This window comes from Haliaeetus albicilla, chromosome 23, assembly GCF_947461875.1.
Source record: "Haliaeetus albicilla chromosome 23, bHalAlb1.1, whole genome shotgun sequence".
NCBI lineage: Eukaryota > Metazoa > Chordata > Aves > Accipitriformes > Accipitridae > Haliaeetus > Haliaeetus albicilla.
Window position 1 is genome coordinate 2,022,938 of NC_091505.1, and position 26,008 is coordinate 2,048,945.

At 42.8% G+C, this 26,008-nt stretch overlaps 1 protein-coding gene across 1 annotated transcript; it reads right to left on the minus strand.

The window, feature by feature from the left end:
• Positions 1 to 4,059: 4,059 nt before the first annotated feature.
• Positions 4,060 to 5,874, minus strand: LOC104310544 (protein shisa-1). The gene is made up of 2 exons (XM_009914945.2): positions 5,536 to 5,874; positions 4,060 to 4,715 (listed from the first exon to the last, which is right to left on the minus strand). Exons 1-2 carry the CDS (start codon positions 5,804 to 5,806, stop codon positions 4,231 to 4,233), a joined length of 756 nt encoding a protein of 251 aa, XP_009913247.2. The 5' UTR covers positions 5,807 to 5,874; the 3' UTR covers positions 4,060 to 4,230.
• Positions 5,875 to 26,008: the final 20,134 nt, after the last annotated feature.

Consider the following 26,008-nt stretch of genomic DNA (forward strand, 5'->3'; position numbering starts at 1 on the left):
CACCCTCATACATCTGTGTCAAGACACTGGGATTCCAGCAGGCACTCCCCAGTACGTGGGCCTTTGTTTAGGCACTGTACTTTCTACTGTATTAAGATCTAATACAACATAAAGTGGTGGTGTAAAGACAATGAAAACAGTTTCAAAGCAATAGAAATATATACCATTTTCTACAACAATTTTGTACTTACATTGTAACTACCTTCACTTTCTTGTAGGAAGGACCTAAGGAAATTGTATAACTTCCATACGAGGAATGCTTCTCCTTGCTTTGAGATCCCACAGAAATCTGTAGGTTTGATGGGCTTTTGCATTCTGATAATTTTTGATCCATTTGCCAGAATACCTGGTACTGAAGAATAGCAAATCAGTGTAGCTCTGCTTGAAGGATAGAGAGGGTTCTTGTTTCAGCTCAGAGTTGAATTGACTTGATTGGAATGAATTGTTGCAGATCTTTGTGAAATCCTTGGCGTAAACATGAAAAAAACATAGAGCTTCCATAACAGTCAACTCTGTGTTTACATTTATAAAACTGCAGCTATGCTGAATAAAAGCAAATCTGTCACTTAGTGCAAGATAAGTATCGGTCATTATTCTTAGCCAAAGAAATTCATTATACTGTTAATACCAGTAGTGGGCTCAAAGTTATGGAGCCAGGGTTGCTGGAATCTCTTCACAGTTCTGCCAATACACTGTGTAGCCTTGGAAGAGGTAAAGAGTGAAAGACCTTAAACAAGGTCTCTGTACTTTAGTTTTCCTCAAGGGAAAACTGGAGATACATACCTGTTCAGAAAGGGGGGTTGCTTTTTATTCAGTACTTTAAAAATCATGGCTTCATAGCATGAGAAATAAAAGCTCTTTAAGTTGCTTTGTTTTTAATTCCTAATAGCACAGAGTGGATTGATCAGCGCTGTATATTGATTCAGTGCAAAAAAAAAAAAAGGAGTAAAACAGGAATATTGTGGAGACACGGTTATATGCAACATAGAAACCTGCCATGCTTTAAACTAGTCTGGTTAAATCTGTCAAAAAAATCTGGACAAAAATACATTTTGGTTTATCTCAGATCAATTAGGGACAGATAGAAGCTAAAGAAAATTAAAACCACTGTTCAAACCAAAGCAATGCCACATACGGACAAGCCTGTAAGAAACCACATGGACACCATTCTGCAAGCCTTGTAACAAGCTTTTGAGAACTAAAACTGTCATCTTCACCTTTTCAATTCTTAGCTCTTATGTTCTTTCTTCCTAAATCCAGAAAGAATACACCAAGAACAATTCACATCACCTGTGTCATTACTGAGGATTAAGGAGCAAAGAGTGTAAACCATTTCTTAATTAGAAGTTGAAGGGAATGGGATGGGGGCATCATTAGGCAAACAAAGCAAAGCACCTAATACAATAGGTGGTAAGTAGACTATTAGGCTGTGCCAAGTACTTCTTCTTTAGCTTGAACCAGGAAAAGCAGTTTAGGGGAGAAAAAAGGGATTTAGCATGAACATATCCCATCTATCTAAAGATGTGCTAAACTCAGTAGCAAGGCCCCTCAAATTAGTAAAGGGATCGAATTTACATAAAAAATACTGTGCTCTTTCCTTAGTCCCCACATGAGTTGATCTGTTTTTAATGCAGATGCTAATTGAGACAGACCAAGGTAATCTGAGTTTACAATGGTGCTTGATGGAAGATGTTAAACAAATGGTTCTTTGAAAAATGTCTCTCCAGCCCATGGAGTGTAACAAATTGGTTAGTTCTTGTTTTCTCTTGCAGTTTTGAAAAGAAATATTGAAGCCTTGAAATATTTGACCTGGCTTTGTTGCCGCAAACATTAGTTTTAACTATATAGAAAATACTGTGATAGGGATCCAGAAAATCCTGTTGTTCCCATGCTAGTTTTGGCGGTGAGCGTCTGCTCAGTTAAGCCCCTTTGCCTTTTTTTTTATTTTTTGTCTCAGTTTTTCAGTTGTGGAATGCACAGAGGAAGGTGGGGGAGAGGAAGGTATGTTCACTCCAAACAGTCTGCTAATCCTTGCCAGAGAGCAATTAAGGCAGCAGTCACAAAACCATTTAGCTTTTCTGTTTTTCACTTCTGATCAATTTTTTTCCTTTTAATTCTTTAGGGTTACACATGAACCTCTTGACCCTTTTCTGTTTTATGGTATCAGGAAGGCTATTTCTCTGGTTTCTTATTTAATTTAAAACCTTATCCTGAAGCTGCCTCCTGGAGAGCTTTCCATTTCTGTTGAAGTTGACGGGAGGTCTATATACACTACAGATTGAGGCTTAAGCGTACTGACTGTCAGGTCACATATTCCTTTACCTTTCTAGTTCAGAAAATCTACAGTAGAGAATAATCATGTTTTAGTAAAGGAGAGACTAGCTGATAAAATGACCTATTCTCCATTGCTAATGCCCGAGTCTACTTAAGCATAAAATATATCTTCCTAACAGCATAAATGTGACCCAAGTTGCTCTGTATTTCCCAGAACAAAGAGCATCAGGAAGGACTTTGTTCATTTGTCTCTGAACTGACATGAGTTTTTGTCATGATGTACTATAAAATTGGACATTTAACCAGATAAAGTACTCCATTCAGCTACAGATTGTCGTAAGGCAACTGCAAACAACCGTTACTTTTTTATAAAAAGGAAGCCATTTTCTAAGTGCTTTCAGCAATGCAAGTTTAAAACCTAACTTTAAAAACTGTAATTCTAGCTGTGGTACTGTGTATTGGCATAGTTATCAATAAATCCCACTGACCTTTCACTGAATGTAACAAGGACAATGCTTTTTAAGTTCAAGCTAGTATATTTCTGGAAGCCTTAACTTACTATTTTTCAGTACTAAAACAAGTGTACAACATGAGTCTTGGTATTTTGGGGAAGCTTTTATTTTTAGGGTATCCTGTTTTCATGCTTATATTCTTACTCCAATTTTAAGAGGAACTGGCCAAGCAAACATAAGCCACAGCCCTGGGTCAGCTAAATTCCGTGAAATTTCTGATTCACACCCATGAAAGAGTCAGGAAGTTCTCAAAATATATCACCTTGCCCCTACAAACTAGGGCACTCACATATATGTGTGCTTAGTATAAGCATTACTGTGAGACATACTGCTCACCAGAATTAAGATGCAACATTCTGACCTAAAATATACATAAAGTAGTGTAAGGTCATACATTTGTTTACAAAGTATATTAGCCCTATTGACTTAAAGGAGAAGTCTCCACGCATCTTTATCGTACCAGTTTTCTGTTTGATAGGCAGTACTAACACAGAAAGGGCTTTAGCATTTACTTCTTATACACATAGGATTTTTAAGCCTTGGCCCCTGCTCTTACTGGTAACACCTGTGGAGTCCTTTTAACATGCCTTCACAGTATAATCACTCAGGTTTCTGTGCTGTGAGGAGGTGTTAAAACACTCCAGCAGCGAGTAGTATATTTTGACAACTTCTTCCTATCAGTGTCCTGCTGTGAAGGGGATGGCTGCAGTCAGACTGCATGCATCTTAACAAGGAGTCAAAGTAGGCAAGCTCTTCCAGCATATTCTCAGAAAACTGATTGGAGTCTTATTTTGTTCTTACCTTACCCTGTAATTCTTCGCCCATTTGAAGTGTCCAGTTATGTAAAGAAAGAAAAGACCACTAAGCCACCAGAAAACAGGAAGCACCACATATGTTTTATTACCTTCCCTGAAGATCTGTGCGAAATGTACATTTTACTGAAATTAGGGCTAGAAGTTGCTCCTTTAGCAGCACTTAACTGATAGTTCATCAGGGGCAGGCAAGTCACAGGCAGTGTTTTACCATCATGCATCAATTTACTGGTAAAAGTGTGTAGATTAAATACAACCTTCCTGTGCTTGCTGAGAAGTGACACAGCTACAGAAACTGAAAAGCAGTCCTCTGACATGTCCCCTAGAGCATGGTATAGCAGCTTGAAAGGACCAGGGAAGGGTGAAACTGATTTCTACAGTTTCAGTCATTCCTTGAACAGGTATACAGGCCTCAGAATCTTGCCTTTTCAATAGCATTAAAATAATACCAGTTAAAAAAACCAAGAACCTAAAAGAAGTTCTAAAATGTCTTCTTCAGAGCTGTAAAAAGCCAAAATTGATGTACTTCCTAATAGCATCAGACATTTGAAAGTCTGCGTTTCAGTCCCAAAGAACTTTCTATAATAGTGAAGTAGCATCCAGTTCAGGCTGTACGCTGATGTGCCATCTTCTCAGACATGAACTCCTGAGTACATCATTTGGTCACCCCGTGTTACCCCAAGAGGGGATGCATTAGCACTATGTCCGTAAATTGTTCTTTTAAGGAAAGATGCTGGAGCCGTTATTGCGGTACGATCAGTTGGTATTCTGTGGTTAGCGTGTGAAGGGTGCAAGAGTTGCCCACTGGCAGGTGGCAGACTTAAGAACCGAGCATCTTCAGCCAACCCAATAATAGGAAGGGATGGAGCTAGAGTCATGCAGATGTTGGTGGTCTGAAGACCACCATTCAGTGAGCTTCTGGTGGCAGAACTGGAACTGGAGAGGGGAGAAGGAAGATCAGGTTCTAGCAGCCAAGTCTGGCCAGGTGCAAGTCCTCTTTGTTGCCCCTCATCCTGGGATTTTAGGCATTTGCAGCAGCAAATTCCAACACAGGCACCGCCAACAACAAATGCCACAAATACAGACCCAACAAGAAGGAACGGCAGGTACACGGGCACTGAAAATGTAAGAGTGACATTAGCCAACCATTCGTTCATGGGGTATTCTAGGTTATATTCTGTTCTTCATTCCTTAAGACATGCATGCACGAGGGAGCAGCCTGGAGTAGCGTTACTCTCAACTCTTCTCTTGCTGCAGCAAGATTAGAAACTGACAATTGCTACGGCAGGCTCCTTTAAAAAAGTACAGAGGGTCAGACCAGTCAGTCCTGTAGCATCTGCCATTAATATCCGTGCAGGGGCTGTTCCAGTACTCAAATGTCACAGATACTGTTCACTTGTGCATGACGAAGTAGAAATTCAGACTTGTAACTGAGTTTTACAGTTAGTACCTAAACTGCTGTTGGGTTGCCTATGGAATCTGGGTTTGAGGGCTACAAGCATTTTTACAAGGCAGAACTTAAGTTAAGTGTGTTACTTTGAGGCATCCACATGCATTAACAGAACAGGTTAGCAACACACATGTTCCACCAGGGACATAAACATCAGAGGTGTTGCCAGGTTACTCTGTTAGTAGCTTAGAGGCTTTTCTAAGAGTAGGACTGACAGAAAAGTCTTTTGAGTGAAGCCCCAAGTTATTCTCTCTTCCCAGTGAAGGCTACTGACTGGCTTTGGCCCATGCAGCCACCCAAATAAGCACTGTGCCAAGGCTCCACGCCTTTCTGCCGCAATGGTTACAGCTTGGAGCTCTGAAGGGCAGAGAAACAGAGGAAGGATCTGGCTGATGCCACCAAGGGAAGGTTGGTCCAGGGGATGCAAAAAGAAGAAAGCACATCTGATATGCCGCCCCTCCATCTGCTAGAGGCACGGGAAGCTTACCTGGCACCGGAGGCCTGGGACTGGGCTGCTGGTGGTCACCAGGGCACCGGCCCTGGTCCAGACGGGCCTCTCTGGACGCGCAGCAGTAGCGCAAGCTGCAGGTCCCACAGCACAGAGTGGCGTCCAGGCCATCGTAACGCTCGGGGCACTGGAAGCCACGGTGCCAGCGCTGCACGCTGCCGGCCCAGCCGTGGCAGTACTCCCCGGCCTGCCCAGGGCTGCATCGCAGGGCCAGCAGCAGCGCTAGGGCACGGAGAACCCCCCTTGCCATGGTGGGTCACGCAGGGTGTCTCACCTCTAGCCACTTGGCCCACACCGCCCTTTTTTTCTCTCCCCCCTTCTTTTTTTAAAGGCAAGGCACACAGCACCCCAGACAGTCGCAGAGCGCAGCGCTCCCAGACCACCAGCTGCCCACCGAGGCACTGCCTAAGCTCCTATTTCAGGAGGTTTTATCTCTTGGCCTGTGACCTGCCTCTAATCCCCTCTCTTTACAGCAACAAAGAAGGACCCACTAATTGAAAACCATTTGCAGCTACTCCAGCTCCACCTTCCTCATTTCTCTCCTTCATTCCTGCAGGGAGCAGCCCCTGGTTCCTGCTGGAGATGGCACATCTCGCACTCGTGGTTAGGCATTTCGACTAGCAGGGCACAGTTAGCAAGGCAAGGCTAAGGAGTGCTGGATACAGAGAGCTCAGGGCTACCCCGGTGCCAAAGCTTCATTCCTTCAGGAGCCAGTCAGGAGCTGAAGTGTCAGAGGTGGGATGCTGGGGACAAGGCATGATGACAAGTGAGAAATAACATTGCCGGAGCAGAAGGAAAATACAGGGATAACCAGCTTCTAGTGGGCTCTAAAGTGTAATTGGTACTAACTGGTATCAAGGTAATTTTTACCTTGTTTAACATGGATAATCACATAAATACAAAGAAGAAGATTTTTATCTGAAAATGTAGGGAAAACTAATTTTGAAAGCTCTAAGTTGGTCTAATTTCTGTCTCCGTGGTTGAAAACCTAGAGGCTGAAAATTCTAAAGGGTCTTTTCCACTTCTGCTTTCCCTACACTCAGTGCAATCCATGAATTAAAAAGTGTGTTTCAGGGACAAAATGCTTATTTTAAGATCTCTAGAAGTTTCATCTACACAGGAAAATCCTGAAGTGTTACAAAGACCCCATAGCAGCACAGAAATGGTAGTGACCTCTTCATCTTTGAACTAAAAATAAAACCAGACTATTTGTGGTCTTTCTTAGTCCCCTTACAAGTCCAACTGCTTGCTATATTAACAGGATCCATGTCTGAAGCATGGTTAGCCTGTGCTTAAGTGCAGTGAGGAAGAAAATTGTTGCTAATTGAGCACTTTGAAAAGCAGGGAGTTAGGGCAACGTCTTTTGGACCAATATTCTGGTAATGTGTAGCACTATTTGCAGCTTGCTTGAAGACTCCAAAATGTATTCTTGAATGTACACAAAAGCTGGTTCCCACACAATTTTTTAGGGGTGTTGCCACTGATTGTAGAGGGAGGCTGTCCATTGATGCAAAGTTTTAGAAACATTTGCACAAAATTATCTCCCTTCTGATGATTTTTTGTTTTAATATTAGATAATGGCTTGCACATTTATGCTTTGTTAACTATTTCATAGGTTCAGTTGGGTCATATTTCAATCTGCCAAAGACATCAGTGCTCATCACCTTTGCTAGTCAGTCACCTTGTTGTGCATTATTTTTTTATTGGCTTTTTGGCAAACATGGTTAAAGAGATCCTTGGATTCAGAAATGTTAAATGAAATCTCTGTTTAGAACTAGAGACTTTTCCAAATGCTGCTCAGTGCATTGAGATACGCATTTTGCCCTGCTGCATTTCAGCTCTGCAAGTGTAAGGTTGGCTGACTGCGTAGGACCTAATCCTATAAATCCAGAAAATATTGAGCAGCCCCAACACCCTTTAAAAGGCAGCCAGATGTGAGTGATGTGCTATCTTGGATTGGACTCTCAAAGCACTGAAGTGATACCTTAAGCTCAGAGCTATATTTGCCTTAAGGCAAATTCTAGTTTGTTCACACATTCGACCTCAGCACTATTAGGCCAGACTAAATACTAACTTTTATTATTTGTTGTTATGGGAAAAAGCAGCCTCAGACAGGCTTTAAGCATGTGCTTAGCACTTTGCAGAGTTCATCCTAATAAAATGTAGCTCAGTAAAGATAACAGGATGCAATTATTTCCTCCCATCTTCCACGTTAGAAGAGTATAAAGACACCTGCTAAGTCAGGTATTCAAATGCTATGAAATTCCTGAAGTTGTTCATTGCATTAACACTTTGAATGGTGGCTGTCCTTGCATGATTTCCTTTCTCTGCATATACACTATCTTTAACAACATGGTCATGTATTATTTTTTCCTGCATAGAATTACACTACCTCACTTAGCAGGATTAAACTCTCGGAAACTAAATGCAGAGTTCCGGTTCAGGATCCGCATGTGTGTTTGTGTGTGTTCCAGGGGGCATTTGTTTCCTGATTCAAAATCTTTCATCTTCATTTTGTCATAGACTGTTCTGTGCTGTGATGTCCACTTAACCACCGCAGAAGCAGATGAATGTAACTGTGTATAAAAATTGTATATGCTTACATAACTTGTGACCCACTTTGAATTTTGACAAGATAAAAAGGGCTACATGGATATATTGGGATGCTGGTTGTGAACTACAAGGGTAAATCATGAATAAGTTTCTATTCTAATTCCTTAGATACAGTCACGCTCAGCTTTCTCAGTCTTTCACTTGCCAGGGTGAAATTTTTCATAGTTGTTCTTTGCCAGCTTTGGGGAGGTTTTAAACAAAAGCAATCCAGCCTGTTTTGCATGAGAGGACAGTGATGATGGTTTCCCATTATTAACAACAGCAAACAGTCTTGTTACCTTTTCTGAGCATCCCTGCAGCCAAAACAGCTTGAGCTTTGAATTTACAAGTTACCATGGAAATAGCCCTTAGAGAGAAGTCTTTTTCTCCATGTGAGGGTTGTTTCTCTTACTTAGGGAAATGTGCATTCCCCGTAGTGAATGTTATGTAGGCAGCAAGATGATTAAAAATTCCTGTTATTCTAAGCAGAAAGCACAAACTGGAAACTTCCTGATTTGCAGCTGCTTTGCCTTCCCTGCAATACCAGTGTTCTGTATCGGTATTTTACAGTCTTCTGTAGTGTTGAAGGTTGAACTCTGCCACCAGATTTTAGGTATATTCTTGTCATTTCTTAATGCCAAGTGAACATTCAATACAGAACAAGAAACATGGGAAGAACTAATCCCTCTCTGCTAACAGGAGCCTGCAGTCCAATGGTCAGATCCTGTAAGGTGCTGATCAGTTCTCTCCTGATGCCGTGTGTGCTACTTCCCTCTTGTCATGAGGGAAACCAGGACGCCTCTGACACCAGGTCAGTCAGCACTGTGCTGGATGCTGGCACCGGCCAGGACTGGCCCTAAATAAAATACAGGGAAATACAGAAGGCACAATGAGAATGCCCTGCAGTAACTCAGTTCTTTGCATTTCATGAGTGTGGCTCTTGAGTAAATGCTGCCTATGAGAAATTATGCAAATATTCTATGATAGATAGCCAGGCACTTCATATACTTGATTTTTACCATGCTTGATGTGCATCATCAATGCCACCTGCCTCCAGCTGTTAGCTGCAAGGCTGGGGGGGCCCTCTGCAACTAATTATTCTGCTGAATGTTTCAACATGCGAGGGCATGGTGCTGGCCGGAGAGCCTCGGAGAATGAAGGTTTCCGCTTAAATACTGAACATACAGCAACCTCTGTCTCCCTGATCTCCCCACTGCCTTTACACACATTGAAGAGGGAAGGAGCTAGTTGAGCGTGAATGTCGAACTGAAAGAGGCTCAAAGGTGAAGAAAGAAAAAATCAGACCTGTCTGAGCAAGGAAACAAGGAACAAGCCGAGGGGAGAGAGTAGGCAGGGAACCAGACTTGAAAGACTGAATTGTGGTGTGAATGGGGAGCCTGGTAAGGAAGACTGAGTCAAGGCACATAGGAAGAAGGGTACTGCTCTGGAGACCTGGGGAACTGCTTGCAGTGTTGGAAAGAGAAAACTAGCTGGAGCATCATGAAGTTGAGCGTAACCTAGAAAGCAACTGCTACCTGAGATGGCTGCTTTAAAGCTATTTAGGGACTTCTGTACTTCTGCGTGCCTCACCCTGTGCCATCCATGCAGATGTAGTCCCCCAATGGATGAGGAGTTTGGGGGAAGAGGGAGACTGGGACTGACAGGGCAGAAGAATCACAGCAGGAGTCAAGACTCAGGAAAGATTGATGATTGTGATTTAGAGGGAAGAGGCAGGGACCTGCTGCCCAAGGCAGCTGGGATGAAGTGGAGGGGCCCACTGGCTGGAGACAAAGACTTGCTAGGCAAGTTTCTTCACTGGGGGATTTCTGAGCCCAAACCATGAGCCTCATGGGACTGAAAAACAATGCTGTCTCATACCACTGAGCAGTTCTGTTCTCACTAAGGTGTTGAGGCCTGATTCTCTACTCACATGAGTATAATGCAGCTGCAGGTAGCTACTCCTGGCACACAGGCTGGTGGTGCTAGCAAGTGAGAGTCCCATAGAGCAGTCTCCTAATTCTGGCTCTGTATAATGCAGACAGGTAGCTCCCTACAGCAACTGCTTGCTAACTGAAGATTTGTTCTTTAACAAGAGTCCCTTTATTAGTAATTATGGTAATATTACTTTATTATATTATAATTAAGGAAGTGAAGAATGCAGGAAAATAAGACAGTAATTCAGGGTAGACCCAGGAGGCCCATGTGCCAGGGTGATGGGCAAGCACACATCTTTCTCTGCACATCATTACTGGAGGTTGATTAGTGAAGGGGTGTCATCCCTGAGCCAGGGGGCATGCTGTGGATACTTCGCAAAATCCATGCTCTGCCGTTGTCATGAGAAAACTACAGGAGAAGCTAATAATTACTGGAGTGTTTAATATCATGAAGAAGTGAAAGCTGCACTATTAACTGTTTTCTGAAGATACAGATTTAAACCTGGTGTCAGGTTTTCTTTTGTGATGTGGTACCAAGGTGTCCTTATGTTATTGAGAAAACAGCTCTCTGTAATGTAGGCTTGCATGACTTCATCTGTTCTTTAAATACTTTGGCCATGTTTTAGGTGAAAACAGTCTAAAGAATCAACAACATTAGTATCTGTAAAAATGTACCTGCCTCTGCAGAATAAAACTAGCAGACCTGTAAGCTTATTAGTTTAAAAAGGGACAGAATCTCCGCATGTTTTATATAGAAACAATTACTGCCTATTAGAAGCCTGTTGGTTGGCTTTAGTGCTGTCGGCTCACGTAAGCAGTGTCCTGCTGATGCGTGGCTTTACTTTATCAACATGAGTGCAGAGAAGAATGATGCCAGAGCAGGCACTGTGGAGCATTAGGAATGGAGAGTGCTGGCTGGAGCAGCCAGCTCTCCTCAGGGCTGGAGAGCTCTCCAATTTACTTCTGTTTTTTTCTTCGCCTTTTTAGGCAGGTTAGCGTTTTCCTTTTTAAAGTGAGCTGCAAATTTAACTGAGTTTCAATTTCAGAAATGTTCACAAAGATTCCACAAGCAAAAAAAAGGAAGGAAAAAGAAAGACAACAAACATGTTAGCATTCTGCTTTGAGAGGTGCATGAAAAAGAAGACACGTCTATCTTTGATCTATATGTAGTTACAATAGCTGTTGTGTATACCCAATAGTCACAGTCCCACACGATCCATGTGTAATGACTTGCCTTGTCACAAAAATCTAAATGGAGCCTACATTTTACATTCTCATTTTCTAGATTGCCACTTCTTTAAAAACAAAACCAAGAAATATTAAAACCGGTTGGTACTGTTCATCCTCCTCAGCAAAGAGAATGGGACAGAGGTGGCTCATATCAGTGCATTTAACACCATTAGTCCTTCTTTGGGGCAATATTTTTTGACTGAACCAGCATTTCCAGCAGACTTCAGTAAAAATTCAGGTCTTCAATTTCCCTTCCTTTGACAGCCCCTTCACTCCTGGTGATTTTCCTTCTTCTCCCAACTGCATGTCTGTTTTTTCCTTCCTGAAGAGCCAGCCTCATTTCTGCACTTTCCTACCGCAAGTCTTTTGAGGGTGGAAATTAGGTGTTCGTGTGTTCCCCACTGGGCCCTTCCCTCTGGAATGAGCCCCTTCTTGAAGTCAGCAAAAGGCTGGGCAGTCAATGGCCCTGCTAACCGAAAAAGACACACCACCTATTACAAGTGGTTACTAGAAAAGAGAATGGCAGAACTTACTGAGATGGTGATTTACTGAGGTGTGCTTTTTGAACGGTTGTTCAGCCTGAATGCTCTTGATTGTTCATATACAATAGGCCTGATTTTCAGGAGGGGACGAGCTCTCATAGCTTCCCTGGGAGTCAGCAGGAGCTGCCCGAGCTCTGTGTACAGATCAGGCCCAGGCGGTGCTGAACAATGCTGCCATTGCAGGTGGAACCTAAGAATCAAACACAGTTAAGAGTTGAGCCAAACTTTAATTGCCAACTCAAATCACAATGTATTTGGAGTTCAAACAAGTCTGGATTTTTTTTTTAGTTAGTTGTAAGTTCTTCTTTCTTTTTTGAGACACAGCTGCTTCAGAGTTTAAAGCATTAGAAGCCTGAAATGCTGGAAATCTCACAGGAGAAACTGCTCTTAAAATCTCCAGCCCTGAATTGGATGAGTATCTAACCCCTTGGGCTCTTATTATTTTCTGTTGAATTTTTCTGCAGTAGGCATTTTCTAACTAAGTATAAAGACTGCTGTCAGAGGCTTGGCATTTATATCTGAAGTCAAGTCACTGAGAAGTATCATGACAGCTTGAATCATGCTTCATAAGTTTAACTGAAGGTCTTCGCAGGCATTTGGGTTCATCAGAGCATGGTCAGGAATAAGTGCTGACAGAGTGTCTGTTAGGCTGTGGAATAGGAATTTCATTTGTATTTCTGTGTGTGTATTACCTGTCAGTCAAGGAAACTGTGCAAGGTGCTGTATACAATAATACGGAAACAGTTTCTGCCCCAAGTTGCTAATTGTCTTCATGTGAGGCATTCTGACTGAGGAGACATACACTGAAACAGTGGGACTACGGATCAGCAGTGAGGTCAGCTTACTTGTGAGCTACAACTGTCAATGTATTGCTAGTCAGCACAGCATGCCTTTGAGGAGGAGCTAGCTTTGTGAGTATGTAGTTACAAGGACCTTCTCTCAAACAGGACAATGGAAAGTGCAAAATAACCATAGGCATTTCACTGAAGTTTTAACAAGGTGGAGGCTTTCTATGGGCTAGCAGGGAATTGGAATGAACATTTGCATAGCAATTGAGAGATGGTAGAAAAGGTGAAGACTACTCATGAAGATTGTGGAAACTGGTTGAGGAAAAGGCTGTGAAGATGCTGAAAATAAAGAAACTTATGCTTGACAGGAAAAAGAATAAGGAGTCAGCAGGGAAGACTTAAAGAGAGGGGTAAGCAGACAGAATAGGGTTATATTTATCAAGGTGATAACCGTAACAATATGTTGAAAGTCTGGCAGTGCTTCTCCTAAGAACACTTGAAACGCTGAAAATAAAGACAAGAAAATTACTAGATAATTTCATGCAGGAACACATCCTTCACAGTTACATTAAGAAAAGAAGATGGGACAAGGTAGACGCCTTTCTAAGTCACTTTCTTTTTTAAATTGCTATAGGAGCAAGGCAATGTAGTAAATGGAGGTTTGGGACCCAATAGCTGTAAATTCCAGATTTCAGTCAGTCCCAGAGAAAGGAAGACAGACACACAGAAAATATGCAAACCAGCAAAGAGGCAATCCTTTCAAAAGCATCATGTCACCTAAGGGTTTTCAGAAGACAGTTAGGGCACGTGATGACTGACCTAGAACAGGTCAGTCCCGGTGGTGTACTTAGACTGCAGGCACTGTATTGAGGATTAAATTAAGCAGGGATTTAGATGTCCGTTGCAAGACTCATTCTTCTATTTCTTGGTACAAGTCTTCATAGTGCTTTCTGGTTACTGCTTGTTTCTTTCTTGAAATTACTTTGATGTCTCTTGTGATTGTCTCTCTTGACACTTTCTTACATTCTGCAGACACAAGTTGCGATCTGCTTGGCAGTTCTGCAATTGCTCTGACACTTGAGAGAAATCTTATATGCCATCAGTCACTTATCGCTGCTTTGAATTTGCTGGCAGACCATGTGCCACTCACACATGCACTGTGGAATCGGCTTTATCTTTGCTGGCTTGTGGTTTGGGGACCACCTGTCACAATCTCTCATTTTAATACTTTTTTTTGTGATTGCACTGGCAAGATTCATCATGCCATAGCACAGGGGTATTCTGCAATAACTGGTGTGGATGTCTCAGACTGTAACCTATGAAACTGCCTCGAGGAACAAGGGAAGGCCCTGGAGATAATGCTTGTGAGCGCAGAGTGCAGACCCCCTACCTCCAGACTATTTGTCTGGATTTCTCCCAGAACAATGCATGAGCAAACCCTGTGAAGCTGAATGTTGTTTGTTGCTTCAGTTTCAAATTACAGCTCCACCATGCAGACTGTAGTAAAAGCGGAACTCAACAGGATACAAAACTGTGTGATACAGCAGGGATCAAATCTTTTTCTGATGCCATTCTCTCCATTTCCCTCAGAGTTACATACGGGATGAATTTGGCCCTAGAGGTCTAAAATGTCCTGACAACACCCGTGTGAACACAAACCAATGAGTTCTGCATGGCGTGGATAGGAGAGAAGGCAGCTGGGAAGTGCACTGAACTGCGAACACTGGCATGTACAGTAAAACTGATCACTTGGAATTTAGGCAAGGATAAATATTTGAAGAAGATAAACAGTAAACCAAACTGTTGCCCTCACAGCACCCAAGCCTTTCTAGAAATTTAGAAAAGTTCAGTTCACTAAGTATTTTTACTATTTTAAATTTCTGCTCCATGGCCATTAAAGGAAGAGCCTCTCTGAATGATTTCTGAGTAGAGAAGGAAGCAAAGTGGCCACATTTTCCTATCCTTCTATGCCCAGCGAACAACAGAAAATGCTGGAGAAACAGGGTGTCCTCCCTGCCCCATTCATTACCAAGAGGTTCACATCATTTAAAGAGGCATTGGTATTTCTGCATGCTTAATCAAAGCCAAACCTCAAGGTGAACCTCTGAACCTCTTTCAGCTTGACCATTACTTCTTATAAGTGATGTTTTAATTTTCATCTAATGCCAAGAAAAGTCTTTCATTCTCCCCAGCTGGCATCAGAGATAAGGGACTAAATCCCCCAGACATTAAAACATCAAACAGTTCTGTCATGTTACTTTAGTCTCCCGCTCAAAGTCTTTCTCTTCTTCCTGACTGATCTCAGATATAATGCAAAATAATCAGTGAGCAAAAAAAGGGTAGCAATTTAAAGTGTGGCTTTGAAGTTTAGCCCGTATTCTGGGCTGTTGCCCTTCATTTTCCAGCCATCTGAGACATGTCTGTCCTGAAGGGTTAGCTCAGGCTGTTAGGCCAGATCTACAACGGCTCATATATTACATCAGGGAATACTCTTAGGATGCACTAGGAATTGGTTGTGGGTTACAAAACTGCACTTTCACTAGGATATCTCATTGCTGATCCTTTTGCCCCAAATGAACTACTAAATACCAGGATATGTTCATTCACATCGTAGTTTTGCTGGCATAACTATTCCAGTCCCACAGCACACCTCAGTCACAGCCTCGGGTATAGCAGCCATGCCAGCAAAAGTTTATAACATTGCCAGTTGTTACTCAAGTGCCACACACATCAAGTGTGTGCTCTCAAGTGTGGGGCTCGCTGAGCCAGAGCTTACCTTAACTGTCACTTTGGCTTAAGCTGGTGACGTGCTTGGCTGAATATCTCTTCAGTGCCTTCTACTGTTAACTTCCAGTTGCCCCCGAACTCTGAAAACGACTTGTCATCAAGCCTCGCAGGATGCTCGTACAGTAATAATTTTAGCACTTGGCCAGGGCAAGTCCCATGCCCTGTCCCTGCTCCCAACTCCTGATTGCCCTCAATGTGTTCCTCAAATGACAATACGATTGGTGGGATTTCTCCACACAACAGAGAAAGAAGGGAAACATGGAGACCTGCACCAAGATCTCAGCAGAGCTCTCGTCTTGGTGTTAGGGATGATGACAAATGAAGTGCTGCCAGGGGGGAAGGAATGTGGCAAGCAGTCCTTCATGATGGAAATCTCCTTCTCCAGAAGCCAGCAGCCAAAGCTGGAGGTTGGTGTAGCTTTCTTGAACATCAAGCCTTGCAGAAGACCTCTTTTAAGCAGGTATCTGTTCTTACCCTGAATGAGTGTGCATTGATTGCCATCATAACCAATAAGGCTTTTGCATACTCTGAGGAGATATTAGACCTTGTTTGATTTATAGAACTAGTAAGCATCCTTATCTCTCCCAAGACACAACCCAGCACAACATGAAGGTAAATAGGACAGATGCAAGCAGTGGCTTGGCACTTCAGTGGATGAACTAGCAATAACATTGCAGAAGTCTGAAAAGATATGCCTCTTCTTGCAAAGAATACAGCTCTGATCTTGTGTCTCAGCAATAAAATCCTCCCTTGTGTTCTCTTCCGCCAGAGGGTGCCAGTGACTGAGAAACCACCGGCCTTGGCAGCCTCTTGCAAGGTTGCAGAGACCCCTGTACCCCAGGTGTCTTAATGAAAGAGTGGAATACACATAAATGATAAAAGTTGCTTTTACTTTTAGTTCCCTCCTTGGAAGAAGACATGTTGCATGTTGGCAGAATTCAATAGAGCTGGCCACAAAGCCCCAGCGTAGGCACAGAGGTATAGGAGAGAAACAGCCGAGTCCAGCCCCATTTTCTGTTCCAGCCATCAGCTGTATCCATGCTATGAGATGGGGAGAAGGGAAGTGGTCCACACCTGGGGTATTTTCAGAATGCACAGCTTGCTTGTAGCTCTTGGTCATGCTAAAGCACCTCTTTGTATTCTTAACCAACATTAAGAGTCTTCTAAGGCCTTTTTCAAGATCCCCTATTCCAACCAAGAGAAAATTTAAAGGGCCAGTTCCTCACCTGAAATAAAACTTTTCAACTTGATTAATCATCAGCTGAAGGTTTGGCCTAAAATCTTTTATTTCTTTGACAGAGAAGATTAAAATAGCCTTTTTTTTTTTTTTTCATTTGCCATATGTATTCACCTGTCCCATTAGCAGCAATGGCAAATTTTACTACCTTTTTCTCCTGTTAGGTGTCTAGAAAGAATAAAGCTAGGCAACACCAAGCTGGACCCTGTTTTGTCTTGCATGATATCAACATATGTATTACATGAATTTCAACTGCAAAACCAGCAGTGCAATTCCCTTGTTTTCAGATCAAGCCACCGATCATATTCCCAGAGTCCCACTGAAAGTAACAAGGTTGCACATTTGAAATAAAGGGTAGTATTTGGTCTGCATGTCTTCATTAATTATTAATGTCTGGGCTGAGTGTGCAGAAACAGCTGTGGGGTGAGTCCATCCCTTGACTTGTTACCTAGGCAAGTTTGATACGGACTCACTGACACTTAATGAAGATAGAACTCTAGGATGAGATTTTATTTGTCTGTTTATTTTACAGAGTCACTTTTCACAGTAGAGTTCCACTTTGGTATTGTAACAAATTCATGAGATTTGCTGTAATGTTAGGCAGAAATAACCTGCTGCATAGACAATCTGGTGGGACAGGAACAGGGAAACATGGCAGACAAGTAGAATTGTAAGACTAAAGAACCAGTCTTCATCTGCTCAAGTGAGGCATATGTTATATATGAATTAATTTTTTATTCTCAGCTGGGTGACATTTTCCCAAATGCAGAAGTGTCACCGAATGGAATGATTCGTTGTGATTGGCACACTCCCCAGAAGAGGATATTGCCAGAAAGGGCTGATGACATGTTAGGTCAGGACTGCAGTGCATTATTGAGCCTTGAGACTGAAATAAGGGCTGTTGTAAGTCAGGGCTGAGTTTGCAGAACTGTGTGGGGGCAGCTTGTGCTCTGCCTCTGACACAGAGCATGTTTTGAACACGTTACTAAAAAACACTGATGGCATTTCTGACACAAACAGCACGTGTATAAAACCTCCACTCTGCCAGTTTCTCTTTTGATTCAGGTGGTCAAACTGAACTAAAAGAATCATAGAATCATTTAGGTTGGAAAAGACCTTTAAGATCATCAAGTCCAACCATTACCCTGTTAACCTAACACTGCCAAGTCCACCACTAAACCATGTCCCTAAGCACCACATCTACACATCTTTTAAATACCTCCAGGGATAGTGACTCCACCACTTCCCTAGACAGCCTGTTCCAGTGCTTGATAACCCTTTTGGTGAAGAAATTTTTCCTAATATCCAATCTAAACCTCCCCTGGCGCAACTTGAGGCCGTTTGCTTTTGTCCTATCGCTTGTTGCTTGGGAGAAGAGACCGACCCCACCTCGGTATAACCTCCTTTCAGGTAGCTGTAGAGAGCGATAAGGTCTCCCCTCAGCCTCCTTTTCTCCAGACTAAACAACCCCAGTTCCCTCAGCCGCTCCTCACAGGACTTGTGCTCTAGACCCTTCACCAGCTTGGTTGCCCTTCTCTGGACACTCTCGGGCACCTCAATGTCTGTCTTGTAGCGAGGGGCCCACAACTGAACACAGTAGTCGAGGTGCAGCCTCACCGGTGCTGAGTACAGGGGGACAATCCCTGCCCTAGTCCTGCTGGCCACACGAATTCTGATACAGGCCAGGATGCTGTTGGCCTTCTTGGCCACCTGGGCACACTGCTGGCTCATCTTCAGCTGGCTGTGGACCAGCACCCCCAGGTCCTTTCCCGCCAGGCAGCTTTCCAGCCACTATTCCCCAAGCCTGTAGCGTTGCATGGGGTTGTTGTGACCCAAGGGCAGGACCCGGGACTTGGCCTTGTTGAACCTCATACAGTTGCCCTCAGCCCATCGATCCAGCCTGTCCAGATCCCTCTGCAGAGCCTTCCAACCCTCCAGCAGATCAACACTCCTGCCCAACTTGGTGTCCTCTGCAAACTTACTGAGGGTGCACTTGATCCCCTTCTCCAGATCGTTGATAAAGATATTAAACAGAACTGTCCCCAGTACTGAGCCCTGGGGAACACCTCTTGTGACTGGCTGCCACCTGGATTTAACTCCATTGACCACAACTCTTTGGGCCCAGCCATCCAGCCAGTTTTTTACCCAGCAAAGAGTACACCCATCCAAGCCATGAGCAGCCAGATTCTCCAGGAGAATGCTGTGGGAAAAGGTGTCAAGGGCTTTACTAAAGTCTAGATAGACAACATCCACAGCCTTTTCCTCATTCACTAAGTGGGTTATCTTGTCATAGAAGGAGATCAGGTTAGTCAAGCAGGACCTGCTTTTCATAAACCCATGCTGACTGGGCCTGATCGCCTGGTTGTCCTATATGTGCCGTGTGATGGCACTCAAGATGATCTGCTCCATAACTTCCCCTGGCACTGAGGTCAGGCTGACAGGCCTGTAGCTCCCCAGATCCTCCTTCTGGCCCTTCTTGTAGATGGGCATCACATTTGCCAACTTCCAATCAACTGGGACTTCCCTGGTTAGCCAGGACTGCTGATAAGGATGCAGATTATCCTCAGCCCTCCTTTTGTTGCTAATGTATTTATAGAAACATTTTTTCTTGTCTTTAATGGCAGTAGCCAGGTTAAATTCTAGGGGCCTTGGCCCTTCTAGTTTTCTCCCCGCATAACCTCACGACATACTTGTACTCTTCCTGAGTTGCCTGCCCCTTCTTCCAAAGGTCATAAACTCTCCTTTTTTTCCTGAGTTCCAACCAAAGCTCTCTGTTCAGCCAGGCCAGTCTTCTTACCCACCAGCTTGTCTTCTGGCACATGGGGACAGCCTGCTCCTTGCACCTTTAAGATTTCCTTCTTGAAGAATGTCCAGCCTTCCTGGACAACTTTGCCCTTCAGGACTGCCTCCCAAGGGACTCTGTCAACCAGGCTCCTAAACAGGCCAAAGTCTGCCCTCCAGTAGTCCAAGGTGACAGTTCTGCTGACCAACCTCCTTACTTCTTTGAGAATCAAAAACTCTTATCATTTTGTGATTGCTATGCCCAAGATGGCCTCCAATCATCACATCATCCACAAGTCCTTCTCTGTTCACAAACAACAGGTCCAGTAGGTGCCTTCCCTAGTTGGCTCACTCACCAGCTGCGTCAGGAAGTTATCTTATCTTCCACACACTCCAGTAATCTCCTAGACTGTTTCCTCTCTGCTGTATTGTATTTCCAGCAGGTATCTGGTAAGTTGGAAGTCTCCCATGAGAACAAGGGCTAGCAATTGCGAGATTTCTCCCAGCTGCTTGTAGAATATTTGATCTGCCTCTTCATCCTGGTTGGGTGGTCTATAACAGACTCCCACCATGGTATCTGCCTTGTTGGCTTTCGCCCTGATTCTTACCCATAAACACTCAACCCTATTGTCACCATCTTTGAGCTCTAGACAATCAAAATGCTCCCTAACATACAGGGCTACCCCACCACCTCTCCTTCCTTGCCTATCCCTTCTGAAGAGTTTAAAGCCATCCATTGCAGCACTCCAGCTGGGTGAGTCATCCCACCATGTTTCCATGATGGCAACTATATCATAGTTTTCCTGTTGCATGGTGGCTTCCAGCTCCTCCTGTTTGTTGCCCATGCTGCATGCATTGGTGTAGATGCACTTCAGTTAGGCTATTGATCCCGCCATGTTTTGGGGGGCAGAAGCCCTAATTCCTATGTGATCATTCACAGGTGCTTCCATGGTTTCTAACACATCAATAACCCTTGCGTCTTTGCTGCCGCATGGATCTCCATCCCCTACCCCCACTGAGATGGCAGACTAAAGGACTCCACTAGCACACTGTCCCTCAAACATTGGCATGCTGCCTTCAAGCTTATCTCTACCAAGCCTGGTTTTATCCCTCTCCCCCTACAAATCTAGTTTAAAGCTCTTTCAGTGAGCCCTGCTAACTCCTGTGCAAAGATCCTTTTCCCCCTTTGAGACAGGTGTACCCCATCTGTTGCCAGTAGGCCTGGTGTCGTGTAAACTGACCCATGATCAAAAAAACTGAAAACTTGAAGCTTTTACTTTTACTGATTAATTGAAACATACAATTGATAATTTGTCTCACAATGGAAACTCAGGGTGGACCTCAATAATTTGCTTTATTCTCTCCATATGACCCTGAAGTCAGAGGAGCAAGAAGCAGAAAGACACTCCCATCCTTTTTAGAGCTGACAGGGTGGCTCCTATTCTACCTCCAGCTGTTGGTGTGTGGCTGGCACTTCTCTGGGGGCTGGCGCCCCTTGCAGGTACCTGAAATAACTCCAGCAGCCTTTGGTAGCCTGAAATAACTCCAGCAACCTCTGGAGATGTGGCTAGCCCAGGATCAGGAAGCTGATCGTCTGTACACAGCCGTCCTTGGCCATAGCAGAGGAGAGATGGTTCAAGAAAAGAAAACTGTAATAAAATCCAACTAACTTCAAACAAAAGAGATCTGGTAGAACATCCTTCTAGCACACAATTGTTTCCTACGGCATGTTGCCTACTGCTCTGCTAGTAATCCTAAGTATGATAGATGAAGTTTGATATACACAGTGACTGAGAAAAATTGCTGGTCGTCAGAACATCAGCAGCCAAGGCAACAGCTATATTTATTGACTTCCAAATTGCAATATAATCTTAGTTATTGGTAAACCCAGTGTTGTCCAACTTGATATTTTCTGTGGAAGCATAGCTAACGGCCTTATAGAAAGCATGGCAGCTCAGCTTCATACTGATCATGCATGTTTAACTGTTATTGTAACACACTGATGTATTGCTGTACCATTTTTTTGAGAACCAATGTTCTTCCTCTCTGTCTGTAAATCGCTCTGGTTTGAGGTCTTATAGCCAAAAGCAATCAACAGATAAAATCCACAAATGTGCATATTAGAAAATAAAGATACAATAGGACACTACAAGGAAAGTAAGAAATTATTCACACTAATGGAGATAATAGAATTACTAATGGGAATATCAGCTTTAGGATTCTGAGGTTCAACAGCAAGACTAATCTTATACAAACTTTCCTTCCTCTTGCATCTCTCCAGACTTTCTAACGTAGGTAATTATTATACTTACCTTAACTGAAGCTAGTCTTCTCTTGAGCAGGAAGTTGGGATAGATGACCTCCAGAGGTGCCTTCCAACCATTTCCCCCCCCCCCCCCATTATTCTGTTTTACAAACAGAATAACTGACACAGAGGCTGAATGCCTTACACACATAGTAAATTAACAGGAAACACAGAACAGAATTCAGAAGATTGGATGCTGACACTATGTCCCTCTGCATGGGAGGAACATAGCCAGGAGTGGCAGCCGAGGGGGGCTGTGTCACATCTGCCCAAACTGGGGAGAGAAGGAGAATTGGGTGGAGGTGGCTGTGGCCACTGGGATAACATGATCTCCTTTTCATTATGGCTGTGGGGCAGCAGCCAGACCATACATAAAGTGCCACCAGGGTCACCTGAACTTACAGAGACTACGCACCTAGTGCTCCAGATCCTGGAGGCATGTGATTAACATTAACATCTCAAATTTCATTTTTGTTTGCTACCATAAAAGTAAAGCTGAAGATCTTGAAAATGTGATCAAGATGGAAATAACATAGAATGGTCTGCCTGAGCCTGCAGAGAGCCTGGAAGTTGAGAAGGTCAGATTTTTCACCTCTGGAAGATGCCACAGACAGGTTAATTGCCATCAGTCAGAGCCTGTGCCATCAGCTTTGTGCATGGGATTAATTAGGATTCATCCAGGCCCAGTGTGCTCATTTCTGTGCTCCCAGTGGCACCTCTACTTCTGAAAGCTGCATCTGTGGCAAGTGGCTGCAGACACACTGTGGGATCCTGCTCGGTCCCAACTTTCCGATCAGGGGATCCATGTGTCCTAAAACACATGTGAGAAGGAACACAAGGACGATGCATGTGTGCCTTCAAGGCAGAGCAGCGCCGCCAGTGTATGGCTGTGAGTGGATGTGTGTGGCTTTCATCTGGAGAAAGAAGTCTGCCTGCATACTGTTAAGCAATATCTTAACTATGGCAGAACTGGAGATAGAAGCATGACTAACAGATCAAATAGGATAAACTAAGGTAACTCTGGTTACTTTGGTTACTAAACTCTTTTATTTCTTTAAGAGGTTATAAATAACTCAGAAAGCAGCCTAGAAGAAAAGCAATACAGCTCACTACAGAAACCTTTCTGTGAATTAAAAAAAACTTAAGAAGGGAGAAAGGACTTTAAAATTTCCCAGATCGGTAGTCTCAACCAGAGAAATGGTAATAAAAGTCTAAATTACATTGACACAGTTTCATTCATGGACTCTCAATGAAAGGAATGACATCTGAAATATATAGACAATTTATTTATTTTCTTAAGATTATACTAGGTCAGGATTTATGTAGGTGTTGTGGTTTAACCCCAGCCAGCAACTACCCCCCCCCTCAGTGGGATGGGGAGGAGAATTGGAAAAAAAAGTAAAACTTGTGGGTTGAGATAAGAACAGTTTAATAACTAAACTAAACTCAACTATAATAACAACAACAACAATAATAATAAAATATAATAATTGTACTGGAAAGGTATATAGCAAAAAGAGAGAGAAATAAAACCCAAGAAAAAACAAGTGATGCACAATGCAATTGCTCACCACTCGCCGACTGATGCCCAGTTAGTTCCCGAGCAGCTATCCATGCCTCCCGGCCAACTCCCCCCAGTTTATATACTGGGCATGACGTCACATGGTATGGAATATTCCTTTGGCTGGCTTGGGTCAGCTGTCCTGGCTGTGTTCCCTTCCAACTTCTTGTGCCCCTGCAGCCTTCTTGCTGGCTGAGCATAAGCTGAAAAATCCTTGACTTAGTCTAAACACTACTTAGCAACAACTGAAAACGTCAGTATGTTATCAACATTCTTCTCATAGTAAATCCAAACCATAACACTATACCAGCTACTAGAAAGAAAATTAACTCTATCCCAGCCAAAACCAGGGACAGCAGGCAAAAGAACTTCAGGCTTCCGTTTGGAAAACAAATAATAAGATCAAATAAGATCTTGGCTGGGCAAGTATCTGCAGCTTAATGAGAGCTCAGTATAAATTCTTACACATATTTATTTATTCCCATGCTGGGATATTTCCATCAGATTGCACAAGCACTGCTGGAGAAATTGTAGGAGGTAAGATCACTTGGAATCTCTTTTGCAGTCTTGTACACCAATAGCCTGAGTAGACTAAAACTTTTGTTCAGTAAAGTATTTTGTTTAATGTTACACAAGACAGAGTGATCGGTAGCAAGTTATAAATATTACCAAAGCATTTCTCACCGGACTGAATTTCTTGCTGGAATGAGAAACATTAAGTTCTCCCTGCAAGGGGATTTCTTAGGAACAGGTAATTTCAAAATAGCTCCCAAAGCGATAAAGGGGTAGATTCTGTCTAGCATCTGAGATGTACTGAGCATTGAAATATTTATGACGGAGGTAATTACGTGTTTTGTGAATAAAGAGTAGAAAGATGAAAAATCCACAGCTAAGGTACAAACATTAGTTCTGTTTTGTATGCACACAATCTTGTGAAAGGGGGTTAATGAAGAAAGAAAGAAAAAAGGAACATCAGTGTCACATATGATTTTTAACATCTTAGAGGATTTAAGGTTTATGATTTTTTTTTCTTCACTCAGTACAGCTTTGTTTCCAAAATGATCATATTCCTTTCCTCTGAGGCTTCTGAGCTACATTCACTAAAGATGTGCATGGCATAGTTCATGGTGCACGGTGTACTCTGTAGCGTGCTAGAAATAACTTACCAATGGACTGTCTTAAGGGAAGCTCTTTGCTTTCAAAATGTTAAGTGAAACAAATGTTATAGACTAGCTTTCTTATACAGATCCTGAAATCTGAACAAAATAAAAACCTGCTTTTCATCTGTATGGAAAGAAACTTTATTGGATTTTTCCTCAACTTTGTTTTGTTCTTTAGTTAAAATCTCCATCCATGGGCTGAAAGGTCATTTTTTTTCTGCTTTGCTGCATCTTTTTGTTTTTCATTTAAACCTTGTAGAGAATTGACGAAGCTAAGATGGTCCAGGAAAATCAAATACAAGCTCTAGACCTAGGCTCGCTCTGCTGATAAGCAATTGAATTGCTGTGGCCTTTAAAGTACCTAGCTTGAGTTCAGCAGAAAAGAGAAAAAAAGAAAGAGGAAAGATTTTTACTGAAAACAAACTGGAAAGAATTTGCTTTGCAGTGTTGGGTCAGGTACGTGCTGCTGGTCTGTCAAGGCTAATTAAGTCCTGGGCCAGCCATATTTTGTTGATATAGACTACATTATAGCCTCCATCTTCTTCTAGAAGGCATGTGGTCTCATTAGCATGACAAAGTAGTAGTTGCACAGATTATATTAAGTGTAAAGAAGAAGAATTCTACCTTTAAGTCTCAAGGCTAAATTTTCTGTTATGTATCTTAATAAGATACAAAAAAACCCTGAGGACTTTCTTTTGTGACTCTTTCTCCATATTCTCTTCTGTTTGCCTAGGCAGGTATCTTACACATTCATCCCACTGCTAACATAGTAATTACTGATGTCAGCACCCACCTAACTCTTTTGAAGCTTTTACCATAAGAGGTTACCAGCACTCCTGCCTGTTCAAAAAAGGCTAGCTCAGTAAGGGCATGGTAAATAGTGGGACATATGTGCAAAAACTCCCTAAGTGGAACTATCTGGGTATCTATTGTGTTTCCCTTCTGAGATTTCATAGGAAAGAGAAATTGTGGGAAAAGTGAGAAATGGGAGTTTTTAGTAAGTGTTTATTTTCTGACAATTTAAGTATAAACCAGTTCTTATGAACTGGAATGACATTATCCAGGGGCAACAAGGTTCTGCTTGTGGCTGGGTGATGTAATGGGCTTTTCAAACCAATTTGTCATCTTGAGTTGAGGACGATAGTGTCAGACCAGCAGTCGGTGAGTAAACATGATTGATAGGTTTGCAAATCACAGTACAGACCTGTATCTGATAAACGCTTTTTGTTCTACAATTTCCAGTGACACTACAAGTGTGAGCCACCTTTCTTCACCTTGCATGGTTTTTTTGTCCAAGGGCATTAAAGAGGCCTGTGCTTCTTCACACTATGGACTTTGTCACTACTTGGTAGCTAAGAGCGCAAAGAGTTGCTGGACAAACTGCCCTCTGTCAAGTTTGCTTTTTGAGTGTCCTTGAAGTGCTTTATTAGACAACCACATACTATTTTTCCAGTTCACTGTAGAGAAACACCCATGGTTCATCTACCCATATACCAGCTTTAACAGATGTTCAGTGGGCACTAGGCAGGACTCCA

Bases quoted from the DNA above. Each gene is read 5' to 3' on its own strand.
- LOC104310544 (XM_009914945.2), bottom strand. From the start codon at position 5,806: ATGGCAAGGGGGGTTCTCCGTGCCCTAGCGCTGCTGCTGGCCCTGCGA. The intron at 4,716-5,535 runs GTAAGCTTCCCG...TTACATTTTCAG, and splicing joins TCCCAGGCCTCCGGTGCCAG to TGCCCGTGTACCTGCCGTTC.